This window comes from Osmerus eperlanus, chromosome 26 (genome assembly GCF_963692335.1).
Source record: "Osmerus eperlanus chromosome 26, fOsmEpe2.1, whole genome shotgun sequence".
Classification (NCBI taxonomy): Eukaryota; Metazoa; Chordata; class Actinopteri; order Osmeriformes; family Osmeridae; genus Osmerus; species Osmerus eperlanus.
The window spans coordinates 9,958,153-9,984,132 of record NC_085043.1 but is presented as its reverse complement, the minus strand read 5'-3'; the positions used below and the strand labels follow the sequence as shown (position 1 = coordinate 9,984,132).

General features: G+C 52.3%; 3 protein-coding genes across 6 annotated transcripts; 1 reads left to right on the top strand and 2 right to left on the bottom strand.

Annotated features, from left to right (window-relative positions):
• On the top strand, positions 1 to 5,854 carry LOC134012904 (SERPINE1 mRNA-binding protein 1-like). 4 transcript variants are annotated; one of them, XM_062452575.1, is made up of 9 exons: positions 1 to 384; positions 1,620 to 1,806; positions 2,219 to 2,362; positions 2,534 to 2,605; positions 2,811 to 2,888; positions 3,411 to 3,588; positions 4,069 to 4,122; positions 4,382 to 4,597; positions 4,740 to 5,854. In XM_062452575.1, exons 1-9 carry the CDS (start codon positions 126 to 128, stop codon positions 4,797 to 4,799), a joined length of 1,248 nt encoding a protein of 415 aa, XP_062308559.1. In that variant the 5' UTR covers positions 1 to 125; the 3' UTR covers positions 4,800 to 5,854. The 4 variants fall into 4 exon arrangements, with proteins under 4 accessions (XP_062308559.1, XP_062308561.1, XP_062308557.1 ...); XM_062452577.1 differs by having other exon boundaries at positions 2 to 384; positions 2,537 to 2,605; XM_062452573.1 differs by having other exon boundaries at positions 2 to 384; positions 1,617 to 1,806.
• Positions 5,114 to 17,061, bottom strand: il12rb2 (interleukin 12 receptor, beta 2a). Its single transcript, XM_062452572.1, has 16 exons — positions 15,084 to 17,061; positions 14,612 to 14,712; positions 13,553 to 13,792; positions 13,293 to 13,407; positions 12,925 to 13,097; positions 12,615 to 12,790; positions 11,940 to 12,078; positions 10,206 to 10,270; positions 9,533 to 9,734; positions 9,192 to 9,377; positions 8,778 to 8,894; positions 8,513 to 8,665; positions 7,273 to 7,395; positions 6,971 to 7,079; positions 6,588 to 6,675; positions 5,114 to 6,482 (listed from the first exon to the last, which is right to left on the bottom strand). The coding sequence occupies exons 2-16, from the start codon at positions 14,682 to 14,684 to the stop codon at positions 6,072 to 6,074; spliced, it is 2,370 nt and encodes a 789-aa protein (XP_062308556.1). The 5' UTR covers positions 14,685 to 14,712; positions 15,084 to 17,061; the 3' UTR covers positions 5,114 to 6,071.
• On the bottom strand, positions 16,915 to 25,243 carry il23r (interleukin 23 receptor). The gene is made up of 15 exons (XM_062452276.1): positions 24,779 to 25,243; positions 24,396 to 24,537; positions 23,908 to 24,074; positions 23,458 to 23,591; positions 23,132 to 23,315; positions 22,368 to 22,450; positions 21,903 to 22,098; positions 21,591 to 21,779; positions 21,134 to 21,232; positions 20,741 to 20,887; positions 18,942 to 19,082; positions 18,777 to 18,864; positions 18,494 to 18,584; positions 17,214 to 17,842; positions 16,915 to 16,954 (listed from the first exon to the last, which is right to left on the bottom strand). The coding sequence occupies exons 1-15, from the start codon at positions 24,834 to 24,836 to the stop codon at positions 16,915 to 16,917; spliced, it is 2,388 nt and encodes a 795-aa protein (XP_062308260.1). The 5' UTR covers positions 24,837 to 25,243.
• Between the last annotated feature and the right edge of the window lie 737 nt (positions 25,244 to 25,980).

The window sequence follows — 25,980 nt, the reverse complement described above, 5'->3', positions numbered from 1 at the left end:
CCGGATGTCACTTACGCCGGAAGAGAAGACGGTCCTTTTCCGAGCCATCTTGTGGCATCATCTAGCGAAGTGTTCGCACCAAGCCTCGTAGAATCGGAGGAAAATCCTGCTGAAGGGGCGCCATCATGCCCGGACAAATGCAAGAAGGTTTTGGCTGCGCCATAACCAATCGGTTCGACCAGTTATTTGACGACGAGTCGGATCCTTTCGAGCAGTTGAAGGAGGCCGCTAACAAGAAGAAGGAGACTCCTGTACCTGGTGCCGCCAAGACAGCTGCACAAGCTGCCAAGCAACAGAAAAAGGAGACACAAAAAGAAAGAAAGAATCCTCTTGCTGATATTAAGAAGGAAGAGACGCAGGCACCGGCTCCTCTCAAGAAAGATGGTAGGGAAGCCTATTCCATATGACCTCTTAAACTGTCAAATTGCATCGAAGCTAACACAGTGTCTTGCTAGCTATGATTCTAAAGCCTCCATGAGGTCAACATGATTCCTTTTGTGCGTCAATTGGTCTATTAATTACAATACAGTGTGAACAAGTCGTACTTCTTGCCATAGTGTGCAGGGCGTTACATGGTAGGCGTGATAGTGGTTTACACGCCTTGGTAAACTGAGTGATGTGGGCCAACTTGTTTTGCAGCCAACCAACGCAGGCCTTGTTAAAATGGGGCCAGTCAAGTTGGTTCGCTAGTCTCGCACAGTTAATTAGCTATCGTAACAGCCTGTTGTTTGTTTGGCTAAACAAAGTAATTTGACAGGCTTCTGGTTTGTACGTCAGTATGGAGATGTCGATTTGCTAGTTGCAAATCTACAGGTTCCACAACGAACCTAACTTAATTAGCTGATAAACTACGACTGCGATTTAAATAAACTAGCTAGCTACTGTAGTTCACACGATGTAGTTTGTTACTATCGTTCCTGTCGGGAAATACATACCTGGTAGTCTAGTTATGTAGCAAGTTGGAAATGATCTAGTTATCTTGATTAGCTCGTTGGTCAGTGGTAACAAGTGAAACCAAATCTATGATCTCAATTTGCGTAGTGACAGCTCTCGTGGTTGGAGATAAGGGCGTAACAACATAAACGTCAACACTCCTTCAGCTAGGCTAGATAACTGGCTGACGTACGTTCCTCCCTAGGCGAGTACCTTTTAAAGTAAAACATGAGCGTTACCCATAAGTACGTACCATATTCTTAATAAAACGTAAAACCCGTTTCAGTTAAGCGTATCAGTTCAGGGGCAAAGGCGACATTAGTTCACAAGAGAAGATGGAACAGGTGCAGTTAGTGTGTCCAGTTGCTGCATGTTGGAGTCTATTTTGGTCTGATCTAGGCGTGGGAGGGACTTGTGACCAGTGACTGGTCACACTATCCAATCAGATAGAAACGGTGGTGACTGTCTTATCTGATAGGGCTGTACCCAGCCAAGCAGTCATGTGTTTAATAGAGACAGCATGTGGCTAGTATAGCTCACATGTAGAGCTTTTGACTGCCTATCAAGAAAGTCATAGGTTCAAATCTCCCCCACTCCCACCTTTTGGATACGCTGCTGAATGAATACATGAATTGTGTGACTGTGTTGATGAGCTGTGTCGTGTCGTCTGTCGTGGTGCATAGCAGGACCCAGCGTGAGGAGGGTGCCCCGTAGACCAGAGGGCCCAGCAGGGGCCCCACAGCAGGGGGTGCAGGGGGAGGGACGCCCCCCCACAGACAGACGGCCAGACAGACGACCCCCACGCGAGCGGCGCTTTGAGAAGCCCGCCGGAGGCGAGGACAAGCCCGAGGGAGGAGAGTTCTCCGTAGAGAAGTGAGTGTTGAGGGTGTAGGGGAGGGTACCAGGTCATCTCAGGCAGACACAATACCTAGGCTCCAGACAGCCCTCCCATTGGCTGTACAAAATGACAGGTTGTTTACATCCGTTTAATAATTTCAAAACCTACATATGGACCTTTCTACTAAGCTTACCAGGGAATAGTCATTCATACTGATATTGATCCTCTGTTATAAAAGCAAAACCTAAAGTGTGACATGTAAACCAGTGGGAGGGTTGACCTGACTGTCTGTGTTGAAAGGTCTGTTGTAGCGATGAGCAATCATGTTACACATTGTGAATGTCTTTTAATCAAACTTGTGGTGTTCTACGGTGCCATCTACATCTGGTGTTCTAACCTTGGTCCTCTACCATGTCCTCTAACCCTGGTCTTGTCTTCCCCTGGAAGGCCCGTGGGAGAGAGGCCGCTGCGAGGCCGGGGCGGGGGCCGTGGAGGCCGTGGTGTGGGGCGAGGCCGGGGCATGGGCCGCAGCGACGGCTTCGACTCCCGGGGGAAGAGAGAATTCGACAGACACAGCGGCAGCGACCGATCGTACGTCATCTTCTACATCCCCCAACTCTCTCTCTCTCCAACCCTAGTCTCTTTTTTGTCTCTACAAACCCCTTTCTTTCTCTAAAACTCTGGCCTCTTCCATCATGATATATTATATAGTTTGTGTAGGTCCTAGAATCCAGCTCCAAGCTAAAGCACATGTTGTTTCAGCAGCCAGAAAGGTGAAGAGAAGCGTGGAGGAAGTGGATCTCACAACTGGGGTACCGTCAAGGATGAAATGAGGTGAGCTGAGCCTGTCCAGGTGCCTGAGGTCTAGCCTGTCCAGGTGCCTGAGGTCTAGCCTGTCCAGGTGCCTGAGGTCTAGCCTGTCCAGGTGCCTGAGGTCTAGCCTGTCCAGGTGCCTGAGGTCTAGCCTGTCCAGGTGTCTGGAGTAGACAGGGTCTGCAGCTGGCTTTGTCACAGCTGATGAATGTTGCTGTGTCTGCAGTGGAGAGCTGGACCAATCGAACGTCACGGAGGAAACCCCAGAGGGAGAGGAGCGTCCTCCAGCAGACACAGAGAACAAGTAAGAGTACTTCCTAGCACACTCTAGTGCTTCCTAGCACACCCTAGTACTTCCTAGCACACCCTAGTGCTTCCTAGCACACCCTAGCACTTCCTAGCACACCCTGGTACTTCCTAGCACACCCTAGTGCTTCCTAGCACACCCTAGTACTTCCTAGCACACCCTAGCGCTTCCTAGCACACCCTAGCGCTTCCTAGCACACCCTAGCGCTTCCTAGCACACCCTAGTGCTTCCTAGCACACTCTAGTGCTTCCTAGCACACCCTAGTACTTCCTAGCACACCCTAGTGCTTCCTAGCACACCCTAGTACTTCCTAGCACACCCTAGCGCTTCCTAGCACACCCTAGCGCTTCCTAGCACACCCTAGCGCTTCCTAGCACACCCTAGCACTTCCTAGCACACCCTGGTACTTCCTAGCACACCCTAGCGCTTCCTAGCACACCCTGGTACTTCCTAGCACACCCTGGTACTTCCTAGCACACCCTGGTGAGGGCTAGGCTGACCCCCCCCCTCCTGCCGCAGGGAGAACGAGGTGGAGGAAGTGAAAGAAGAGGCCAAGGAGATGACCCTGGACGAGTGGAAGGCCGTGCAGGACAAGGAGCGCGCCAAGGTGGAGTTCAACATCCGCAAGGCCAACGAGGGCGCCGCTGACAGCCAATGGAAGAAGGGATACGTGCTGCACAAGTCCAAGGGTGACGAGGTGAGGCTGGTGAACACACTGTTCCTACATCAGGTGTGTATAAAAGACCTTGGGACTCATCAGGGCGATGAGTCCCAAGGTCTTTTATACACACCTGATTCAAATGAATGGGTCGTTATCTAGTTATGCAGAAGCCTGCTAACGACCATTCATTTGAATCAGGTGTGTTGGAGCAGGGAAATATCTCAAACATGCAGGACAGGGGGTACTTGAGGACCAGGGTTGAGAACCACTGATCTAGATATTTCATTGTAGTTGAGAGTGTGATTGTTGCACTGCGTCTGGGAAATACAGCCCGTTCCTGGACTGAAACACTGTTAGGACTGTGCACCCCTGGTCCTGCTGCTGGACGTCGTACATGCAGTATTTGGCACATCGCTCTGGATAAGTGTCTGCTAGATGAGCACAGACGTGTGAGGGGGGGGTCTAGCCCAAGGGCAGCTGTGTTGATGATCTGATGTCTTCTTCTTTCCCCTGAAGGAGAAGAAGCCAGGTGCTGTGATCGAGGCTGAGGTGGAGCCAGAAACCACCAAGGTAGGTCACGCACACACACACACACCATCCCCTGACCACCTCACCTGGTGTTACATTTACATTACATTTAGCAGACGCTCTTATCCAGAGCGACTTACAGTAAGTACAGGGACATTCTCCCCCGAGGCAAGCAGGGTGAAGTGCCTTTCCCAGGGACACAACGTCATTTGGCACGGCCAGGAATCGAACTGGCAACCTTCAGATTACTAGCCCGAATCCCTAACAGCTCAGCCACCTTGACTCCCTGGTGTCGTTTCAGGTTGAGGATGAGCACCACTTCCGGAAGCCGGCCAACGACATCACCGCCCAGCTGGAGATCAACTTTGGAGACCTGGGTCGACCGAGCCGTGGGCGCGGGGGCCCCCGAGGGGGGCGGGGGGGCCGAGGACGCGGTGAGGGCCGCGAGCGAGAGCCCAGAGACATCCGTGAGGTGGGGGCCGCATCCAGGCCAGCCCGCGGACCCAGACCTGACAAGGTAACGAGTTCAACACCATCCAGCACCTCAACACACCACACCCATAACCCCCAGCACACATCCACCTCACCTCACTGGTAACCTTGCAGCTCATCTTCACCTCTCCAGGCAGGGTACCTGACTGTGTTCTCTCCCCCTCCAGCCCAGCGGTGTGTCTGTGCCCAACGTGGATGACCCAGAGGCCTTCCCTGCCCTGGCCTGAGCCTGCCACTCTGGCCCCCCAGACCCCTGGCCCCCCAGACCCCTGGCCCCCCAGACCCCTGGCCCCCCAGACCCCTCTCCATGAGGCTTGCATGTTTTGGATCCTTCAGCAAAATTGAATTGATGGAGAAGACTGTCATCCTGTATGACACTCAACTCTGAGGACTGAATTTTACCGATTTTAAAAAGATGAAACAAAAAAAACGAAACAAATGAACCGTAAACAGAGGACTCTGTGCTCTCTCAGTTATTGAGGTTTTATACTTAAACAAGGTAGCAGGGATGTTTCATACAGTATTTTTTTCAGAGATTATGCTTCATGAATACTTTTTTGTATTGCTGCTTGAAAATATGCATTTCCAAATATAAGTATGAGAAAAGTATTCTTTAGCTTGTGGTGTCCCCTTGGCTTGCTCAGAGATCCGATGCTGTAACCAGGCGCTGTAACCAGGCGCTGCACAGCTCAAGACCTGGGGGTTTCTGAATATGTTACTGCTTTAGTTCAGGTTAAGGAATTTAGATATGGGTTTTCTTTTTTTAAGTGTGGTCTATACCTCTTAATCTAGGCCTGGTAAACTCTTCCCTTGGTGAGGGATCTGTGGGAGGGTGCAGGTGGGTTTAAAGCTATAATCCAGCGATTGCACTTCTGTTACAGCTTCAGTTCTGTTAGCTGAACGAGGCTTTCCAAGGACTGGAGGGTTTGAGGGGAGAGGGGGCGTGTCCACATGACTGCGACTGCGATTACGGACAAATCCTGTCTTTCTAATCCAAACACAGCTCTTTACAAACACAGCTCTTTAACTGGCGCTGTACAGTAATAGTAACCATGGCACCCTTCACCCCCCAGTTCTTTGGAGCCCCCCCCACCAGACTTTACTCGTTACTCCACCCATGTACTGAGACTAATAACCTCCCCCTCCCACAGGGACACCACAGCATAGTCACTCTGAAACTAATACCTGATCCAATGTGTGGAGCAGTCACAGGTTCTACAAGTGTGTGAATTCCAGTCCTGCTATTCTAGACCTCTGTCGGTAAATAAAGACGGTCGATTCATTTGTGCATGGTAGTCCTTCTTTGCCGTGGTCTTCATGGGCGCCTGGTGTCCGCGCGGGGAGGTCTGTGTGTCTTGAGGTAATGTCAGCAGAGGATTCGGGTGTAGCTCAGCGTTTAGAGCTTTTAGTCATCAGACCGAAGAGGTTGCAGGTTCGAATCTCCCCGCGTACGTCTGGGTACAAGCACCTGCTACATGAATGCTGTGTGAGAGAGCTCGTCACTCCAGGAAGTCGCTGCAGTCGATCCTCACGGCGTCCAGGGTCAGTTTCCCCCCCATCGAGATTCCCATGAAGGAGCTGAGCGCGGAGGGGAAGAACGCTTCCTCCTCTTCCTCCTCTTCCTCCTCCTCCTCGTTCCCGAGGCCGGAGACGTACACCACGGCCGTGTCCTGAGACGCCTGCGTCTGGTCCGAGGCGTCCGACTGCTGGGAGAAGCTCTTGAGGTAGGAGGTCTGGTGGTGGGCCGTCTGGGGTGGGAGCTCGGAGGTGTTGTCTCCCGGAGGGGCGGAGGTGATGGTGCCCGGGTCAGAGCTCCCTCCTCCCCAGTCCTCCGGCAGCTGAACCTCCACGCTGGCCGGCTCCTGGCTCAGGTCGGAGTCTCTCAGGGGCACCTGCACAAACAGCTCCCCCTACAGGCATGGAGGGAGAGAGCCTCTGGGTTAGGGGTGTGTGTGTTGGGGTTGGAGTGTGTTATGGTTACTGTGTGTCTGTTAGGAGAATGTGTAAGTGTGTACCTTCTTTTTGGCACACTCCTTTGCCCATTTGCTGTTAGCGGGATCTGGAACAATATCTAACATGAGGCAGTTGAAGAGGAGATACACCCTGGGGAGGGAGGGGAGGGAGAGGGGGGGGCAGAACATCAGGCCACTACACCATGCAGCTGTCTGCACCGCTACACCATGCAGCTGTCTGCACCGCTATGACGGCTGTCTGTCTGCACCGCTATGATGGCTGTCTGTCTGCACCGCTATGATGGCTGTCTGTCTGCACCGCTATGACGGCTGTCTGTCTGCACCGCTACACCATGCAGCTGTCTGCACCGCTATGACGGCTGTCTGTCTGCACCGCTATGATGGCTGTCTGTCTGCACCGCTATGACGGCTGTCTGTCTGCTCACCTCTGCTGAACAGCCGAGCAGTGCCACAGACACATCATCACCATGACGACCGCGGTGATGAGACAGACCAGCAGCACGATGGTCCCTGGAGACGGGTTCTGGTTCTCGTCTGGAAGACACACACACACCCTGGAAGTCACATCACCGTGTCACCACATATCTTCCTGACCTGCTAGGCTGGGCGTTTCAATCTGGTCTGGGTAGAGGGGGAGGAGTCTGGATAGAGGGGGGGAGGAGTCTGGATAGAGAGGGGGGGGGGAGGAGTCTGGATTGACGGGGGAGGAGTCTGGGTGGAGCCTCACGCTGCCTGTTGATGATGGGCTTGCTCCGAGGCCCCTCCCCCGCGGCCGTGCTGGCGGTCAGCCAGAGTGTGTGTCCAGGGGGCAGGTCCAGGCTGTGCTGCTGCTTCCACGCCGGGATAACACCTGCAACACATGCTCAGGTCAGGTACTCTAGCCTAGGACTCTAGTCTACAGCAGAGCAGGGGACAGCAGAGTAGAGTAGGGTGCAGTACAGTAGAGTAGGGTGCAGTAGAGTAGAGTAGGGTGCAGTACAGTAGAGTAGGGGACAGCAGAGTAGAGTAGGGTGCAGTACAGTAGAGTAGGGTGCAGTAGAGTAGAGTAGGGTGCAGTACAGTAGGGTGCAGTACAGTAGGGTGCAGTACAGTAGAGTAGGGTGCAGTACAGTAGGGTGCAGTAGAGTAGGGTGCAGTACAGTAGGGTGCAGTACAGTAGGGTGCAGTAGAGTAGGGTGCAGTAGAGTAGGGTGCAGTACAGTAGGGTGCAGTACAGTAGGGTGCAGTAGAGTAGGGTGCAGTAGAGTAGGGTGCAGTACAGTAGGGTGCAGTAGAGTAGGGTGCAGTAGAGTAGGGTGCAGTAGAGTAGGGTGCAGTACAGTAGAGTAGGGTGCAGTACAGTAGGGTGCAGTACAGTAGGGTGCAGTACAGTAGAGTAGGGTGCAGTACAGTAGGGTGCAGTAGAGTAGGGTGCAGTACAGTAGGGTGCAGTACAGTAGGGTGCAGTAGAGTAGGGTGCAGTAGAGTAGGGTGCAGTACAGTAGGGTGCAGTAGAGTAGGGTGCAGTACAGTAGGGTGCAGTACAGTAGGGTGCAGTAGAGTAGGGTGCAGTAGAGTAGGGTGCAGTACAGTAGGGTGCAGTAGAGTAGGGTGCAGTACAATAGGGTGCAGTACAGTACAGCAGGGTAGAGTAGGGTGCAGTACAGTAGGGTGCAGTACAGTAGGGTGCAGTACAGTAAAGTAGGGTGCAGTAGAGTAGGGTGCAGTACAGTAGGGTGCAGTACAGTAAAGTAGGGTGCAGTAAAGTAGGGTGCAGTACAGTAGGGTGCAGTACAGTAAAGTAGGGTGCAGTAGAGTAGGGTGCAGTAGAGTAGGGTGCAGTACAGTAGGGTGCAGTACAGTAAAGTAGGGTGCAGTAGAGTAGGGTGCAGTACAGTAGGGTGCAGTACAGTAGGGTGCAGTAGAGTAGGGTGCAGTACAGTAGGGTGCAGTACAGTAGGGTGCAGTAGAGTAGGGTTAGTCCATACTGCAAACAATCTTCTGTTTCTCTCTGGATGGAGACACGCAGGCGTTGTAGTGGAGGACACACCCCTGACTGTGCCCGTCAGGCATCCCCAGGAAACTCAGGGTCACCTTGGCACTCTCCACACGCTCTCTGAAACTGGGGCCTGCTGTCGGCACTGAGGAACACAAGCAGAGGCTGTGAGCACCTGCGATGAGGAACCAGGGTTCACGTTACGGAACCATACAAGACAGGCTGTGGCCACTGTTGGCTCCGCCCCCCCCTCTTACCTTTCTCCCAGGTGTGGACAGCTTCAAATCCCGCCCTGCCCAGCGACCCTGCCTTGCCCGGCGACCCTGCGTACTCCACAAGCACCGCTCCTGAGTAGCACCCGTACGGGCGGATGTCTATGGGAGGAGGGAACCCACATCACTCACTGCTATGAGAGCATAGATCAAGGTTCTCCAATCCTGGTCTTCGAGGGCCGCTGTCCTGCATGTTCTAGATGTTTCACTGCTCCAGCACATCTGATTCAAATGAACGGGTCGTTATCACGCTCTGTGGAAGCCAGGTAATGACCATTCATTTGAATCAGATGTGTTGGAGCAGTGAAACATCTAGAACATGCAGGACAGCGGCCCTCGAGGACCAGGATTGAAGGACCCTGGCATAGATCATAAATAAAAACAGTTTGTTAGACAGACCTGTGAGTGTGGTGTGGTTGTGTTCAGGGGTCAGTCTGACCCAGTTGAGATCCGTGGTCCTCCTTCCTGCAGGGTACCACTCCACCAGGTAACCCTGCACCTCCCCTGCACCGCCAGGCCTCCGCCAGAAGAGGGCGACGCTGGAGTTGCTCACCACCCGCCACGACACATCCTGAGGGGGCGGGGCTGGGAGAGGAGCGATGCTCAACATCCATACTGCTTCCTGTGTAGCATGCTAGAGATGGGGGGGGGGGGGGGGCGTGTGTGTGGGGGGGGGGGCGCGTGTGGGGGGCTGTGCCACTACTCCATGTTGTTCTGGGAGGATGGAGGTGTGGGCTCACCTGCAGCAGTTCTGATGGAGAGGGAAGCAGGTGGGGAACGCCCCCTGGAATTCCCAGCAACGACCGTCACCTCACAGGCAGAAAGGAAGCAGTTCCGCTGGACTGACAGATGATTGGTGGAAGGGTTGGTAGAAAACTTCTGGTCGCGAACTATGACCTCGTAGAACAGGACCCTCCCACTGGCTTCCTGGTCACTCAGCCTCTGCAACCAGAGCAGCGGACCAAGCGTTACCACAGCAACGCGGCACAGAGAGAGGAGGGGGTGTGTGGCTTCAGTAACCACGGGAACGTGGCATAGAAGGGGCGGGGTTGTGAGCGATGAGGCAGTTCTTCTAAGCGCTCTGCTTTCTTGGAAACTGCAACTAGTCTGTGTTTCATTCTGAGCCACACATTCTGAGCCACACTGGAAGGTGACTGTCCACACACACACACACATTCACACGCAGGTTGAGGTTCACCTCAGATGTGTTCACGGTCTGACCTTTCAACGAGCGCACTGCTGCCTGCAGCAGAAGCCAGTTCAGATGCACACACACACACACACCTACTGTCTACAGGGTTTCTGTTAGGGGTTAAATGCTAACTGCATCAATCTCACATCATACTGTGTACATGTACTCTCTACCTGTGTGTGTGTGTGTGTGTGTGTGTGTGTGTGTGTGTGGACACTCACCTTCCAGTGTATATGGAGGGACTGGTCGTCCAGTGTGTACCACGCATCCACAGCTTTGACAGGAACTGTAGAACAGAGGAGAGGGATGAGGGGATGAAGGAATGAGGGGATGAGGGGATGAAGGGATGAACATAGTTTCAGCACCATCCTTCAGACCACCCTAAAACAGGTCTCCAACGTCAGTAGCAGCAGAAACAGGCAGGTTTCAGTGACTTAAAGCTTTGAACCACTGATTTATGTTCATGGGAAGGGTTTAGCTCAGTGGTTAGAGCATTCAACAGTAGCTGAAAGCATCTGCTAACTGAATCCAGTACATTATCAAGACATCAACAAGGACAGCCAATCCCCCCGGGCCTTCCTTCCACATGAGAAGACACACGACACAGCAGCTCACACAGGAAGTTGGGTGGTGAGTGTTTCCTCCCCAGCACACAGGCTGGAGCGTGACGAGGCATGGGGGAGGGGGTAGGCATGGGGGGGGGATGGAGAGGCACGGGGGATGGGGGGGGGTTTAGGCATGGGGGAGGGGGGGTGGAGTGGCACGGGGGATGGGGGGGGGTTTAGGCATGGGGGAGGGGGGGTGGAGTGGCACGGGGGATGGGGGGGGGGTTAGGCATGGGGGAGGGGGGGGTTTAGGCATGGGGGAGGGGGGGTGGAGTGGCACGGGGGATGGGGGGGGTTTAGGCATGGGGGAGGGGGGGGTTTAGGCATGGGGGAGGGGGGGGTTTAGGCATGGGGAGGGGGGGTGGAGTGGCACGGGGGATGGGGGGGGGTTTAGGCATGGGGGAGGGGGGGGTTTAGGCATGGGGGAGGGGGGGGGGTTTAGGCATGGGGGAGGGGGGGTGGCGTGACGAGGCACGGGAGGGGAGGGGTGGGTAGGCACGGTCACACACACACACCACTCACACAGTGCATACACTCACACGACATGCTAGGTCTGGTACGGTTAGAGCTAGGCCTAGGTTAGGGCTGGGCTAGGACTGGGTTAGGAAGATAGGATCACTTTTCTTAGTATCGTTAGATGACATTTCCAAACAATGATTCGTCATAAAGGACAGCACCTGACTGCTTTGATGTCTGAACAACAGGAAAAGCCGTCGCTGGTCTTTCGGCGAGAACATGATGTTCTGCTGCCATGTGAGTTCACAGACCCACCGATGTTTCGGCCTGTTCAGACTGCTCGACACATCGGAGAGCTTATCTTCCACCATTTCTACTGAACGCAGCTCTGTGCGGCTAATGTGAAGCCCTCTGTGACATTGCTTGTAAAAAGAACTAGACAAAACAATGTGATTTCATCTAGTTTTCTGTCTCTCCTGCTGGCTGCTGGGCTAAACCGACCCAACACACGTATCACCACGTAAGCCGTTGCTATTGTGTTGTGTTCACCCAAAGAGACGGGTAAGGGGCAGATTTCGAACCTCCGACCGTCTGGTTTAGTGGAGTGTTTATCTGACCGATCCTGCTAATCTGGGCCGTGGGGTTAATGAGCCACAGCAGCAGATAACAGCAGCACTGAGGTCACATATCTCTACTCTAGATCACTCATCACTCACACAGAAACAGTCTTGCTCCTGAACCCTGAACAGCATGTGTGCAGTCGTGTGTGTGTGTGTGTGCTACGTGCAGTCGTGTGTGTGTGTGTGTGCTACGTGCAGTCGTGTGTGTGTGTGCTACGTGCAGTCGTGTGTGTGTGTGCTACGGGCAGTAGTGTGTGTGTGTGTGTTTGCCCACCGTCATCATCTGTGGTGTTGGAGATCGGATCGCTCCACTCACTCCAGAAGACAGTCCTGAACCTGATTCTGACCCGGAAGTCATAACGTTGGTAGGGCTGCAGGTCATCCAACCTGTAGGGCTGCAGAGAGGTGCAGGGCTGCAGAGAGGGGCGGGGATAGGGGTCAGTCACACCTGCCACCCAAATAAAAAGGCAGCAAGGGCTGAAACCTGCTGTACCTGTGGACTAGAACCCTACCTGTGGACTAGAACCCTACCTGTGGTCTAGAACCCTACCTGTGGACTAGAACCCTACCTGTGGACTAGAACCCTACCTGTGGACTAGAACCCTACCTGTGGACTAGAACCCTACCTGTGGTCTAGAACCCTACCTGTGGACTAGAACCCTACCTGTGGACTAGAACCCTACCTGTGGTCTAGAACCCTACCTGTGGACTAGAACCCTACCTGTGGACTAGAACCCTACCTGTGGACTAGAACCCTACCTGTGGTCTAGAACCCTACCTGTGGACTAGAACCCTACCTGTGGACTAGAACCCTACCTGTGGTCTAGAACCCTACCTGTGGACTAGAACCCTACCTGTGGACTAGAACCCTACCTGTGGACTAGAACCCTACCTGTGGTCTAGAACCCTACCTGTGGACTAGAACCCTACCTGTGGACTAGAACCCTACCTGTGGTCTAGTACACCCCTTTCCCTGGGGAACCCTTCCAGAGAGGGGGCAGGGGGTCCAGCGCTGGCCTGCTGTTCGGTACTGAGCCTGCATCTCTGCCCGCGAGCCCTCCAGCCTCAGCACACAGCTTCTGGAGGAGCAGTCTGCAGCGCTGAGGACAGGGGGGCGGGGTCTCACTACCGCACCACAGGAGGGGGGGGGGGGGGGGGTGTTAGACTGCAAACATGCGTTCACTTTCAGGCTCAAATGTCAATTTCAGAGAGGCCCGGGACTCATGTCCACCAGGGCTGAGCCACGGGGGGTTTCGTACCGATGTCCCTCAAGGTGAAGTTGAGGGTTGTGGACAGGTTGGATCCCAGCTTGTTGGAGGCGTTGACCCACACTGAGAACACAGAGCTGTCCGGGCCAGGCTCAGGGACCCAGGCAGAACCAGACCCATTGCCTCGGTAGGATACCACGGGGACGCCAGATCCACGCCTCACCCTGGGTAACCACGGAAACACCTCGTCAGTGTTGCTTACATTCTATAGGTTTGATTTGACATCTTGTGTTTGCAAAGCTGCATAGGCACCTATTGTGTTTCTACCTTTTCCAATTATTATTATGATTCAATGGTTTTACGGCTGAACAGCTGTGTTGCGAATACAAGCTCCGCCTGCAGCTTGTTCCTGTTCTCACCACAGCATCCAGTTGGTCAGGAGATGCGTTTCTCTTCCTCTCTTCCAGGAACACCACACCTCTCCTCCAGGCCCGTCCTGGAAGCAGCTCAGCTCCTCAGGAACGGCTGGTGGGTCTGTAACACAAGTCAGGGCAGGAAGCAGGTACCGTTATAAAGATCCGCCGCATCCTACATGTACTGCCCGTCCATGGCTGTGGACAAAGTGAAACTGATGAGTGGAGCCGGGTCGAGGCAGGCCGAGGCAGGCGGGCAGACTTACACCCGGTGTACACGTCCAGGCCGCAGGGCTCCAGCATGTTCCCACAGCGGCAGCTGTAGATGCTGTCCCTCTGGATCCTCGTCACGTTCAGGACCAGGGTAGTGGCGTTGTGCTGCGCCGGGGCCTGGTCCTGCATCCTCATGGGGCTGCAGCCCGGAGGAAAGGTGCAGAACACCTGGAAGCTGGACCCCCGAGGCAGCGTGGTGGGGGCGCTGGAGAACGCCACGCACGGCTTCCTGCCTGCACACAGCAACCAGCAGGTCAACACCCCCAGCAACGCTTGCGCGAGCTTTCAAACGGGCTCAGAATGTTCCGGAGGTTCACTGCATCATCCGATCACGACCCCAGACAGCTATCTATACACTCACTGTGCAGTTCCTTCATATGCATTTATTTGATTAGCTAATTAATCCCTAGGCAGGGTCTGACTAAGTGACCAATTGACTCATTCAGTATGTGAGTGCTTTACAGGAAGTGAGTGCTTTACAGGAAGTGGAAAGTAAGACAGAGTTGATACCATTTGTAGCATTGAAGGCATTTAGCACATCTCAGATGCATGCCAGAGATAAAACTGTCTGGCATTATAGTACACTTAAGTAGTGATTTCCAGAATGTGATCAATATATCCCATTTCAGATGGTGAATGTCCCTCAAATATCTGTGCAACAATAGAAGGGGTGTTATAATGACATGTCACATTTAGCAGACGCTCTTATCCAGAGCGACTTACAGTAAGTACAGGGACATTCCCCCCGAGGCAAGTAGGGTGAAGTGCCTTGCCCAAGGACACAACGCCATTTTGCAGGGCCGGGAATCGAACTGGCAACCTTCAGATAACTAGACCCATTCCCTAACCGCTCAGCCACCTGACTCGCTAATAATGATCATGACAGGAGAACATTCTGAACTCCTAATACTTTCTACAGTCATTCTATACATCCACTACATACATTTTACATTCATTCTTTACATTCACGATGCAGAATGTATATAGTAAAGAGAATGTGCTGTAAGCCTATGTTTCTGTGATGGTTTTAATGGGCATCATGCATAACTTACCTAAACAGACTCCAAAATGAACCCCCAACATCAGGAGAACGGGTAATAACCGTGCCCAGGTCAGGCGACACATTTCAGCTCTGGTGGGCACCCTGGAGCACCTGGAGCACCGCACAGACCACACACACGTCGCACATTTACAAAACTGATTTAATGTAAAACAGAACTCTAAAACTACGGCCCAGACAGACCTAAAGAAAAATTATCTTTTGTTGGGACATTAGTTGCAAGGGTGCACATGCTCAAATAGTCACTCTATTTTACAATAAGAATTACTCTTATTTACTAGGAACAGATTCATACACACAATAACTTCTGAAGAATATTTCAGTAAGACAAAAGCCAAATGTCCGTTCCGAATAGAACTGCTGAATCAGAAAGACAACAAAAGTGCAATACATTTCAACAGGAATATTTAACCGACTTCCGACAAGCATTGTACAGTTGGGAAAAGGCGGAAAACGGTACTCACTCAGGCTCTCATGCAATTATCGCGCCATAGTTTTCGCTTATCGTCACCACGATAACATTGGACAGGCTTAAAAATATCACATTAAAACCTTCCGTTTCCACATCGCTGTCCGTTTCTCTTGAAGTCCGCCCAGCACCGCTCAGCTCGCGTGTGTGGCTGAGGTGACAGCTCGCACCCGCATGGTTTCGACTGGAGGAGTGCACTATGTGCAAGATGACATTTGTGACCAAATCCAGTGACACTAAAACAGGTAGTAGTAATGGTTACTTTTTATTTAAGTATATGTAAGAGCCCACATTTCTTTACTTTGAGTGAAAAAGTGTAATCAGCTGTTTCTACAGTTACATTGTTATTATGTTATTACACTAATTACACTAATTTTTACATTATTACACTGTAGTTCTGGGCCTACTGTTATGTTTTTACACTGTTTGTACATTGTTATTACACCGTTTACAGTTTTTTACTCTGGCATTACACGTTTATTATGTTATTACACTGTTACACTGTTTTTACACTCATTACACTGTTCTATTGTTACACTGTTGTTACACCGTTATTATGTTAATACACCCTTGACACTTGTTTTTACTCAGTTATTACACGTTTATTATGTTGTTATTACACTGTTGCTGTTTTTATACTGTCATTACACTTGTTACACTGTTGCAGAGATGGGAAGTAATGAAGTACAAATATTTTATCACTGTACTTATTAAGAAGATTTTTTGGTATCAGTAATTTACTTCTACTTGAGTGAAATATTTGTGTATCCTTGCCATCTCTGCTACCTGTAACCATTAATAAGTGTGATGAAAACACCAATCAAGGTTAGTTCGGTTGTTGTGATTACTAAGCGTAGGCATGGCCTAAAACAAGTTTCAGAAAGTTTCGAATTTCGAGTAATACCAACTGTACATGGAAACTGAGGCTACGACAGTTTAATCATTTAACTGAACACACATACATACAAAGGCTACACACACACCTTCCCCCCCACACACACACACATAACCTCCCCCACACACACACACACACACACACACACACACACACACTCACGTCCCACGTAAGGAGGAAACAGCGGGTGCTTCCCCTCAGTCCTGCCACCTTGCTGGTTATGAATTTTACACATCAAGTCCTTTTAACAGTTTAGGATGACACCTAAAGCCTTCTAAACAGTGTTTTAAACACAGCCCACAGCAGTCGTTTGTGCTCCTGTCCAAATCAGCAGACGTCTGAACCAAGATGTCAGACCCCTAACGTTTTAAAGAGGAAGTGAGAAGCTTCTCTCAGTGTCAACAAAGGCTTCTCACAGCAGGCATGCCTGTCTTGGCTCCCAGCAGAACAGAGGAGCCTCAATCTTGGTTCACTACTGAGACATTTACATTTAGTCATTTAGCAGACGCTCTTATCCAGAGCGACTTACAGTAAGTACAGGGACATTCCCCCCGAGGCAAGTAGGGTGAAGTGCCTTGCCCAAGGACACAACGTCACTTTGCACGGCCGGGAATCGAACTGGCAACCTTCAGATTACTAGCCCAATTCCCTAACCACTCAGCCACCTGACTCCCGAGACACTTTCTGTTTACCGTACTTGCACACGCCTCACAGCACAGATGGGGCACAACAGTATCACTCGACAATATCACTCTCACTGACCCACTTATTCATTCATGCCTGTTCTTCCTTTCAGTAAAACCCACAAATACATTCAGTGGTTTGGATTTGAACTCTTGACGTGAATATGAAAACACACAGTGTTTCTTCCGGACAGACTTCCACAGAGCTAGACCCATCGCCATCGGTTACGCTGGTCAGGAAGTGTTGATCAGACCGTCTGTTTGGGGGAAGTAGCCACAGGCTTCAACCTGCCGCTGGGACCAGAGGTTCCCGTTCTCTTCTAGAAACTCCAGCCCACCCTGACCTCCACCCTGACCTCCACCCTGACCTCCACCCTGACCCCCACCCTCACCTCCACCCTGACCTCCACCCTGACCTCCACCCTGACCTCCACCCTGACCTCCACCCTGACCCCCACCCTCACCTCCACCCTCACCTCCACCCTGACCTCCACCCTGACCTCCACCCTGACCTCCACCCTGACCTCCACCCTGACCTCCACCCTGACCCCCACCCTCACCTCCACCCTCACCTCCACCCTCACCTCCACCCTGACCTCCAGACCCCTGCTGTGCTCCCGGCTGGTACCCACCGCCTCCCCGCCACGCCTCCCCAGGGAAGAGGCTGGTCATCTGGGGAGAGACGGGGGAGAGGGGACACCCCGCGGAAGTCTGAGCCTGAACGGGAGAGGCAGAGAGCCCCAGGGCCACGTCACAGAGCCACGCCCCCAGCAGTCCTCCAGGCAGCTCAAGGTCTCTGACAGAACCCTCCCAACACGGTGCACTCATCCTCTCCTCCTCCTGCCTCTCCTCCCTCGCCTCCTCCTCCTCTCCCTCGGGCTCCTGCGGGGGAGCTGGGGTGGAGGTCTGGGGTTTGTAGCCTGTCTGAGGAGACAGACCCTCTGTGGGTCCTCCCTGGATCTCCGTCCCCCCACCGGGGTCCCGGCTGGGCCGGGTGAGGGGGTGCTCCATGTGGATGACTGGGTACACCTCCTCCCTCTCCTCCTGGGACACCTCCTCGATGAGGCACAGCACAGGGTCACTGTGTCTGGACCACGACGCCTGCTCCACCTCCTGCTGCTGCACCTCCTCCTGCTGCTGCACCTCCTCCTGCTGCTCCTCCTGCTGCTGCACCTCCTGGGGAGCGGGACACACGTCAGAGACTAGCACACACACACACACACACACACACACAGGCACCTAGGGGACTAGCACACACACACACACTTGAGACACTAGCGCACAGACACCTAGGGGACTAGCGCACACACACAGACACCAAGTAATGGGTGCAGATTGTCAGAGTGAAAGCTGAATGCATCAAAACAGACTATTGGCTCACTGGTAGTTATTTATAGAGTGGTGTTTACACTAGTGTATTTACACACAGTGGAAATGATTCGTTTCTCTCCCCTGAGACTTGTCTTCTCTGTAACCTGCTGTTGTTGTTGTTATTATTATTGAACCAGGGGATGAGAAGGAACCAGAAGCTCGTTCCATGAAGCCAGTTTGCCAAATAAGCGAGGCTTGTGTCAGTTGGTCAGACTCATTTCCAGCTGATTCGGTTCCATAAAGCCAGTTTGATGTAGTTCAAACTCCGTTTTTATAACCAATGAAGTCTATAGAAGGCATATAGAAAAGGAGCTGAACGCACGTATCGTCCACGTTAATCACGGCATGTCGTTTTATCCTGATGAGGTGGTGGGTGAGGGAGCTGTCATAGTACACGGCTTAAAGGGAACGTTCTTTCGGGGAGAGAAGTCACGTGGCCGTGAACATGAAGTTTACCAGGAGCAGCTTGATCGCGTTGCTGTTGTCCGGCTGGGGGGGAGATTCCACCAGACAGGCTGGTCCGAAGGTCATGCATGTGTGTTTCACCCTGCAGAGGAACACAGCTGTTTGGGTTCCATGCATGTAGGCTCAACACATGTGACATTGAGACGTCATTGTTGCACTGCAGTTAAAATAGTCATGCACTGCTAATCCCAGTACTGTGTGTTTGATCTGACATTTAAAACGGACCTCTTAATAACATAGGTGTAGTTTGCTCTTAATAACATAGGCAGGGTACCTCATTCTGATGTATCTGCAGAAGAGAAGATTCACCAGGAGGACCATGAGAAGGGTGGCCGAGCTCACGATCCAAATCACCACACTGACTGGAGGACCACGGGAGAGATCAGAAACACCCACAGAGAAACATCCACAGAGAAACACCCACAGAGAGGGCACTAACCTGCAGGAGCGGGGGGCTGGGAGGACACCAAGGGCCCCGGGGGGCCCTCCCCGGCGGAGGTGGAGGCGGAGACGGATATGGAGACGTAGACCTCGGGACAGACAAGCCGGAGTTGCCTGGGTCCCCCAGATAGCACGGTGTCTGCGCACACACATTTACATTACATTTACATTTCGTCATTTAGCAGACGCTCTTATCCAGAGTGACTTACAGTAAGTACAGGGACATTCCCCCGAGGCAAGTAGGGTGAAGTGCCTTGCCCAAGGACACAACGTCATTTGACGCGGCCGGGAATCGAACTGGCAACCTTCAGATTACGAGCCCGATTCCCTAACCGCTCAGCCACCTGACTCCCTTTGAGTTGGGAGAGGACAGGAAGTGTGATGCCACACACACACACACACACAAACTTAACACACACTTAGCAACTTACACAAACACTTCATGACACACAACCACATTACACACACACATTTAACACTTCCTATTTCTAACCATGTAGAATATGGTGTTGGTAACTATTTAGAAGGCTGGTGGAACAGAGTACAGCAGAACGTTCTAGAGGAACAGAGAGTACAGGAGAGCTCTCTGGATGAGAGCGTGAAGCATGCTGAGTAGCAGCAGTTTGTAGCTTGATCGTGTTTGTTGTGTCGTCTCTCCAGCTTCCTGTGAGGTCATGGGAGTGGGGGGGTGGGGGTTAAGAATAGTCCCTTATTCATCAAATACTTGTAAATGTGAACCGCTAAGCATCGCAGCTAAACTTACAGAACAAGAGTTGAATTTCTGCTCTGAACCTGTTTCTAACCAAGACACAGGATCGAGAGGCCTGCAGTCTGCAGGATGTGAAACCGCCTTTGCTAGGTCGTTCTCCACAGACGGAACTCAGTAGAAACTTTTGCATGAAACCTCTCTGAAGACACACCTGGCTAGTTGTCTTGTTGAACCTTTGCTGATTCCTTATCAGGATTATCTGACTGTACCGCGTAGCACTGTCTCATTCTAACCACCAACCTACTTGTTACTCTGCTGTTTTAGTCAGATCCATGCGTCACCTGAAGAAGTTCTCTCTCTCTGTCTCCCTGTGTCTCTCACTCCCTGTGTCTCTCACTCCCTGTGTCTCTCACTCCCTGTGTCTGTGTCTGTGTCTCTCTCTCTCACTCCCTGTATCTGTGTCTCTCTCTCTCTCTCTCACTCCCTGTGTCTGTGTCTCTCTCTCTCTCTCTCTCTCTCACTCCCTGTGTCTGTGTCTCTCTCTCTCTCTCTCTCTCACTCCCTGTGTCTGTGTCTCTCTCTCTCTCTCACTCCCTGTGTCTGTGTCTCTCTCTCTCCCTCTCTCTCACTCCCTGTGTCAGATCCATGCGTCACCTGAAGAAGTTCTCTCTCTCTCTCTCTCTCTCTCTCTCTCTCTCTCTCTCTCTCTCTCTCTCTCTCTCTCTCTCTCTCTCTCTCTCTCTCTCTCTCTCTCTCTCTCTCTCTCTCTCTCTCTCTCTCTCTCTCTCTCTCTCTCTCTCTCTCTCTCTCTCTCTCTCTCTCTCTCTCTCTCTCTCTCTCTCTCTCTCTCTCTCTCTGTCGCTCTCTCGTTCTCTCTCTTATTCTCTCTTCTTTAATGGCTGGAGAGCACGTCTATCGCTGCTCTGTGGTCTGTGGGTGTGATGAGCAGGCAGGTGGATTCCTCCCATTACGTAAGAGAAGAGAAAACAAAAAGTATTCACACGCATTTTATACAACTGTTCCATCCCACACACACGTGGAGACACACACACACAGACCCCCCCCCACACACACACGAGTATGCTGACCCATGTGCAGGGCTCCCAGGGCGCGGAGGTAGATGGAGTAGTGTGTGATGACGCCTCTCTGCTCCTCCAGAGCCAGCTCCTCCCAGGCGATCACCACCTCCCCTGCCTGGCGAGACACCACCCTGGCCCTCGGCCCTGCCAGGGGCTCTGGAGCAGACATACACGACAGATACACACACACGTCAGATACACACACACACACACGTCAGATACACACACACACACACGTCAGGTACACACACACACACGTCAGATACACACACACACAAACATGTCAGACATAGAGGTGAGGATGGGACACAGACAGGTGTAGCAGCGCTACTTATACAAAGAGCATGAGCGTCTGCTACTACAACGACATGATGTCTCTGACTGGCTGGGCCTGGTTCTTACTCTGCTGTCTGGAGTAGACCAGGCGGGAGGCCAGCTCACAACCCCCCCTGCTGGTCTCAGCGTGGAGGGACACCTGGTAGCTCACCCCCGCGTCCAGGCCTGAAACAACAGCACACAGCATCACACTTCCTGTCCTCTCCCAACTCAAACTGCAGCCTTCAGAGCCTTAGTGTTGCTCTGCTGCCTCTGGTGGTTGAGAGAGAGAACTGCGTTCTGCCTCTATACAACGCTGGTGTTCTCTGAGGCTTCCCCTCAGCCAGTGTAAACACAGACTGCTCCTGGATACTGTTCGATACTTTGCTCTCCTAATCTTTGATCTTCTGTACTTTCTACATGCACCATTTGTATGTTGCTTTGGATAAAAGTGTCTGTTAGAAAAGTAAGATGTAGCTGTACCTGTCTGAGGTGTGTGCCTGTGATGGAGGTGTTATGTACCAGTGATGGAGGTGTTATGTACCAGTGATGGAGGTGCTCCTCTGCTCCCTGGAGACTCTCTGCCAGCCCGGGACTCCTGACCCAGACCTCCACTCCACCACATAGCCCAGCAGAACAACCCCAGCCTCGGCCCTGGCCCCAGCCTCGGTCCAGGACAGGACCACAGAGCCGTTTGCACCAGCCAGGTGTGTCAGCGCCTGAGCAGGCAGAACTACAGGAGACCGGACCAGACATCAGGCCAGTTACAGTCTGTAACACGTGTTAGCTGCCGCACACAGCAGCATTCAGTGTGCTGAGTTGAAGACTGGTTGCTACCGGGAGTGTGCGTGTGTACCTGTGCGGTTCAGGTAGATGGTGGCAGTTGGGGACCTGCCGTGGGAGGTGAGGGCGGTGACTTCCAGAGCCGTCACCTCAGGTGAGAGGAGGAGAGAGTGCTGGGTGGTCCTGGCAGCACAGTGAACCCTCTGTGTGTCTCCGTGCTCCAGGTACGCCAGCTCGTGCCACACCGGGCCGCCTCGCTGTCCTGGGTGCTGGGGGCGAGGGAGGAAGGGAGTGAGGAGGGAGGGAGGGGGGGAGGGGGCGAGGGAGGGAGGGGGAGAGGGAGGGAGGTGAGCTGTCTTCCAGGGTGCACCAGGACAGGTGGATCTTGTGTTTCTGATGTACAGAGAAGTTGTTGCAGTACCTCCACACAACGCTAGAGGGAGCTCCTTCACAACGGCAGGCGACACACCCCTACCTTCTACACGCACACCCCCATCCGACACACACACACACCCATCCGACACACACACTTCCCTACCTTCCACATCACTATCACGGTCCGAGTGCCGTCCTTCTCCAGGGGCAGCACCACTCTCCACGCGTCTGGTTTCTGGCTGGGCCCTGGAAACACCCCGCAGTCTTCACATCTCACCCCGGAACCCGCTTTTTATCGCATCACATCCTGTTTCTACAGCCCTTCTTACCAGCACTGTCACGGAGGTCTACACGCACGCCCATAGAACGGCACCTAGAACAACCTAAACCCTCAAGGAAGACAAGGAGACACTGCCGGGGGGGGGGGAGGGGAAATGTACGAAAGGTTTGGGAGGGGCAGGTCAGTGAGGGATGCCCTCTTCCAGAGACGGTCGGAGGAGGGAATATTTATGGTGGTTGAAGTACAAACTAGCACCACTGTAGTTAAGAGTAGCTAATGTAAAGTGTTACTGTAAAGTGTGACCATGATGAGATTCTTATCTCAATCAGGTCTGGTACAAAGCAGAGCCGAGACCTCGTTTGCTACAGGGCTCACCTGCTACAGGGCTCACCTGCTACAGAGCTCACCTGCTACAGGGCTCACCTGCTACAGGGCTCACCTGCTACAGGGCTCACCTGCTACAGGGCTCACCTGCTACAGGGCTCACCTGCTACAGGGCTCACCTGCTACAGGGCTCACCTGCTACAGGGCTCACCTGCTACAGGGCTCACCTGCTACAGGGCTCACCTGCTACAGAGCTCACCTGCTACAGAGCTCACCTGCTACAGGGCTCACCTGCTACAGGGTTCACCTGCTATAGGGCTCACCTGCTACAGGGCTCGTCTGGCTGAACGATGAGCTCCAGCTGCTGCACACAGGCCTGGAGGTGGAGGTGGAGGTGGTCACAGGTATGGAGCTACACACTTTCACCTGCATTTCATACTCGGTCTGTTGCTCCAAACCCTGTATCATGAAGCTGTGTTTACTGAGATCGGTCGCCTGTCTCTCCACCTGGTTTGAGGCCAAAACCAACAACGCTTTCGTTAGAGGGGGATTTGAACCGGCGACCTCCTGATCTGGATAAGAGGACACTTGGTCCTCTTAAACCACACCGGGAACTACAGGACGGCTTCAAAGTGTACAACTCACTTACCCAGGAGCCATTGCGTTTCCTGAATCTGAGGTGTGCGGCCTGTAGCGGAGAAGTGCGGGGGGACGTCCAGAGCACCTCTGCTGATGTGGAGTCGTTGGCAAACAGGACGCTCACGATGCCTGGGGCGTCTGGGTCTGCAGCAGACAGTGCAGCCGTGAGATGCTTTCCCCGAAAACCAGGTCAGATGACACACCAGGGACAAGACGCACTGACACAGGCAGGAAATAAGTCACTGAGCGAGTGTGTCTGTGTGTGCGTGTCTGTGTGTGTGTGTGTGTACTTGCGTGAGTATATGTGCGCATGACCAGACCACAACGAGGAACCTCAAACTGAACACAACATCGCACGATCAGATCACCATGAAGAACAAAGAAAAAATGTGGTCAAAGTATCTCAGGTCCACTTTGAACCTGCGGAAACCCAAAGCATCTTGGGAATCGTGGTTCTCACATTGAGGGTACAGGTCCATGCCGCAGATGGTCTGAAACATATGCTTTCTCTTCTGCAGCCTGCAGACCAGGGAGGAGCCGTAGACCTCGGTCAGATGGAACAACGCGCTGCTGCAGTTCTCCGTCAACTCCTCCTGTTGGGCCACTCCATCCAGCTCCAGGATGAACCTGACCACACAACACCACCCTGGTTACCCACACACACACGTTCCATGACGACCATGGGTGAAATAGATACCCGACGACCACAAATCAGTTATGTGTTGTCTATATGTCCTGTGCTGGAGGATATAAACATGTTTTAAGTCTAAGTGGGACGTACAAATCAAGCTGAATGAGTAGAGCAGTGTTGTTCAACCCTGGTCCTAAGGGTACGCTGTGCTGTATGTTGTAGATGTTGGAGCAGGGAAATGTCTGGTACATACAGGACAGTGCACCCAAAGGACCAGGACGCCCCTGGAACAGAGATTAGAACAGAGATGCACCAACTTATCGTGGTGGCAGCTGGCGTGTGCGTAGTGGCAGTAGACCGTGAGGTTGGAGCCCGCGAGGAACTTGGCTTCCGGGAGAACCGTTAACGAGCCCGGACAGGTAATCAGGGGCAACATCTCAGAAGACACCAGGAGAGAACCTGACTCAGACGACAACAACAACAACAACAACAAGTCAGTTGTCAGAGGCAACGCCCGCGAGCCAGGCGGACCTGACACCAGTGAACACACTGGGTGTGTTCTGGTTTAGCGCCGCAGAGAACTCCAACCAGCACAGTCCCCCCGCCAACTCCAGCACAATCCCCACAATACACAAGCACACTTTATATAATTGTATTTATTCATTATTTTGTATTGTTATGTAGTAACCTGTGTACTCACAGCAGGCAGAGAAGTGCAGGAGCCAGGTGACAGACCAGGGTTCTCTCTGGGAACTCATCTCACCTGTCTTGTCTTACGGCGGGAAGTGTTTCACCTGCCGAAGACAACCTTTCTGTCTCTTCAACAGGGAGGTCAGGATCAGCCTTCACTGACCACAACTTCTGCATGTTGACTAGAATTGAACATTTCTGTATGCTTGCTTCTTCTGGATGTCTGATTACAGAGGATCAACGGCACTCTGGTCTGAGCCTCCTGTAAGCTGTCTTTTGAGACATTTACATTTAGTCATTTAGCAGACGCTCTTATCCAGAGCGACTTACAGCAAGTACAGGGACATTCTCCCCGAGGAAAGTAGGGTGAAGTGCCTTGCCCAAGGACACAACGTCATTTTTCACAGCCGGGAATCGAACCGGCAAACTTCTGATTAATAGCCCGACTCACTAACCGCTCAGCCATCTGACCCCAAGAGAGTTGACCTTACCTGGTCATCAACCAAACATATCCAGATTGTGCTTCGGTCTTCGAACTCGCAAACTGACGTAGCACAGTTCTACAGTTCTAGCATCGCCATCTCCCACTCCCATTTCCAGTGAAGCGACTGGCTCTCCATGATGAGAGAGAGACAGTGATCCTCTAAATAATCTTCTTACACCACAGCTAACATATGGAAAGGTATTCACAGATCATACTGGTGCCCCAGCCAATTCAGCACTGTCTATCATACATGACAGCCATCAAAGTTTGTAGTGAAATGGTACGAATAAACGTATTTTAACGTAGTCTTACCTCAGTAAAGGATCATCCTTATTTCACAACGCGTCGTCAGATATATCAGATATTTTTTAATATCCTGTTAAGAAGAAAATAACATGTTCCTCTTCATTGAGAGTGAGTAATGTGATCAGTATCTTATTCAGTTACTGTGAAGCTAAGCTGACTAAACAGCCTGTGAGCCAGATGACTCTGAGCGCTGACATATGTTCCAAACTCAAAATGTGTCAGCGACCTAGATTTGAGACATTTCAGCAAGTACAGATGTTTTAAACATGAGGTGTCCCACTTCAGTAACCACCACAGCTTTACCACAGAGACTCAGGGTGCTACAGGGGCTTCATATTGTCTCTCTTTTGTCACAAAATGTTCAATTGTGAGATGACATACTCTGCAGATATCACCTACCAGAACCTTCCAAATCCTGGATT